Source organism: Cynoglossus semilaevis, chromosome 6 (genome assembly GCF_000523025.1).
Source record: "Cynoglossus semilaevis isolate Cse_v1.0 chromosome 6, Cse_v1.0, whole genome shotgun sequence".
Taxonomy (NCBI): Eukaryota; Metazoa; Chordata; class Actinopteri; order Pleuronectiformes; family Cynoglossidae; genus Cynoglossus; species Cynoglossus semilaevis.
The window spans coordinates 2,539,290-2,541,433 of record NC_024312.1 but is presented as its reverse complement, the minus strand read 5'-3'; the positions used below and the strand labels follow the sequence as shown (position 1 = coordinate 2,541,433).

The following is a 2,144-nucleotide window of genomic DNA, read 5'->3' as shown; positions in this document are numbered from 1 at the left end:
TGCTCTGTGAGATTACTCACCAATAAAGCTGATGGCCTCTGGGAAGAACTGGGAGAGATTCTGGCTCCAGTGGTCTGAGATGGGGATCTGCTTGTACTTGAACTCCCCGGCGTTCTCAAAGAGGTTGGGCAGGTTGGGCGTGACGTTGAGGATGTACTTGATGCCGTACTCCTCCAGCACGTCCAGGTTGGTGGAGTCCTTGGCACAGCCCAGGTACAGGTGCGGCAGGATCTCCACGGGGAAGCAGGGCTGTGGGTTGGACAGGGGGCTGCCGTCCGAGTCGGTGGCGCTGCTGGGCTCGCGGTCGATGTCCGACTCGATGTCCGAGGAGTCGGAGCTGATGCGCAGCCCCCCCAGCCCCAGCACGTGGGCGGTGGGTGAGCTGCTGTTGGAGGTGCCGTCCAGGTTGGTTTCACACAGAGACGGGTACTCGGCGTGGAACTTACTGAAACCACCTGGAAGCAGAAAAAAAAAGAACATTAACAGATGTCTGGACTGACGCTGCAGCAGCCAATCAGATCGCTCTTCACGGATTAAACTACACATAGATACATTTTTAACTGTGAAAACAGCTGTGTTTAATTTCAGTACTTGGTAACCACTGTAACTAAGACTAACCATTTTGTTTTAATTATAAACTAAAATAGCCAACATTAAAAAATAAATTCCCTCTCTACTTTATTTATTTACCTTTTTAACCTGCTACGCTTTTGGGCATTTCTGCAAAAAATACTACAAAAAAATTTTTTTTTTTTTTTAAAAAAACCCCAACGACTTGGTGGTAAAATAAGCCGTGTTTTGTTGTTGTGGTTGAACTTGGTTCAATTCCAAACTGCTCAGACTCGTTCTTTTCTGTCACTAAACCTTGTGAATCAAAGGCTCTGCGGCCGCGTTCATTCACTGGTCCCTGAAATGTGAATGAACCTCTCTCTCCCCCCTCTCTCTCCCCCCTCTTACCCTCCAGATAAAAGGCCTTGTAGCCCTCGTCCTTCATCCTCCTCAGCAGTAACCCCAGCACCGAGCCCCCGTCCACGTTCTCGTTCCACTCCCGGCTGTACTCGTCGTACAGGACGATGGTGTCCGTCTTGCAGCGGCGCACGAACCTCTCGCGGTCCTCGCCGTCGGAGAGCAGCGATCTGACGGGGAGATTCCCCTTCTTGAGCCTCCGCAGCATGAGGCTGGGGATGGCCACGTTGATGGCCGTCTCGACGTGCGCCGACTCGTACAGCTCCTGGGCCCGACAGTCCATGACGAGCAGCGCGTCCCTCCGCGTCTCCAGCTGCTCCCGGAGCCAGCCCGCCGTCTTACTGATCGCCATCACGGAGTCGAGCTGGACGACGGGCTTCAGCTTGTCGAGCATTTATACGAGGAAGGTCGTAACAAAGCTGGGGAAAAGCAGCGCGATCCTCCCTGGCTGCAGCAGAGGCTCCGAGTGTGAATGGGTTGGACTTCACTCCGCTGCGGTTCTTCCTCTTCTGCTGCTGCTGCTGTTGTTGTTGTTGTTTCCTGAGGGCCTCGGCAAAACAAAACACCGAGGTGTGTGCACGAAAACACAACCTTCACCAAAATAAAAAATAAAAAAAAATAAAACAAAGTGGTCACGATCAGAATCGAACAGATCTCCCTCCAAATGTCACTCCCTGAGAGCTTCAGGACCAAAGACTCGAACCTCCTTCACTGAATCCCCGGTCGTCCGCTGCACAGACTGGCGCTCATTCATGCGTCTTCGTCAGCGGTATTTATCAATGAGTCACCCCGGCCTCAGAGACACCTCTGCCGCTGCTCCTCGGCGTTCGCTCCGGGTGGACGGTTGGATGGACGAGGGTGAAAAGTGCGACTTCGTATCCGTGTTTCTGCGCCTCTTCCTGCGGCTGTGTTCTCTGTGTTGTCGCTGCTGCGGCTGTGGCTGTGGTTCGGTCCGTGCTGTGTCTGTGTCTGTGGCTGCCTCTCTCTGCGACGCCAGGCTTCTGAATGGCTACAAACAGGAGGCGTTTCATTGGATACATTAGGCGGATTGGCCAATCAGAGCGCCCCCAGCGGCGGTCGCCGTGGAAACGGGGGCCGGATGGCGCGGCCCCGTGTTGATGAATTGTTAATGAGTTTGTCATTCACAAAAACGGAGAGAGGAATTTCCGCTCCGGATC

The 2,144-nt window shown here is 53.6% G+C and overlaps 1 protein-coding gene across 1 annotated transcript in view; it reads right to left on the bottom strand.

The window, feature by feature from the left end:
- Window positions 1-1,976, bottom strand: part of dusp6 (dual specificity phosphatase 6) — a 4,373-nt gene extending 2,397 nt beyond the window's left edge. Inside the window, exons 1-2 of the mRNA XM_008311192.3 lie at window positions 958-1,976; window positions 21-455 (exon numbers count right to left, since the gene is read on the bottom strand). Coding sequence (XP_008309414.1) covers window positions 21-455; window positions 958-1,360 — 838 coding nt within the window. The 5' untranslated portion in view covers window positions 1,361-1,976. The remainder of the gene's footprint in view (window positions 1-20; window positions 456-957) is intronic.
- Between the last annotated feature and the right edge of the window lie 168 nt (window positions 1,977-2,144).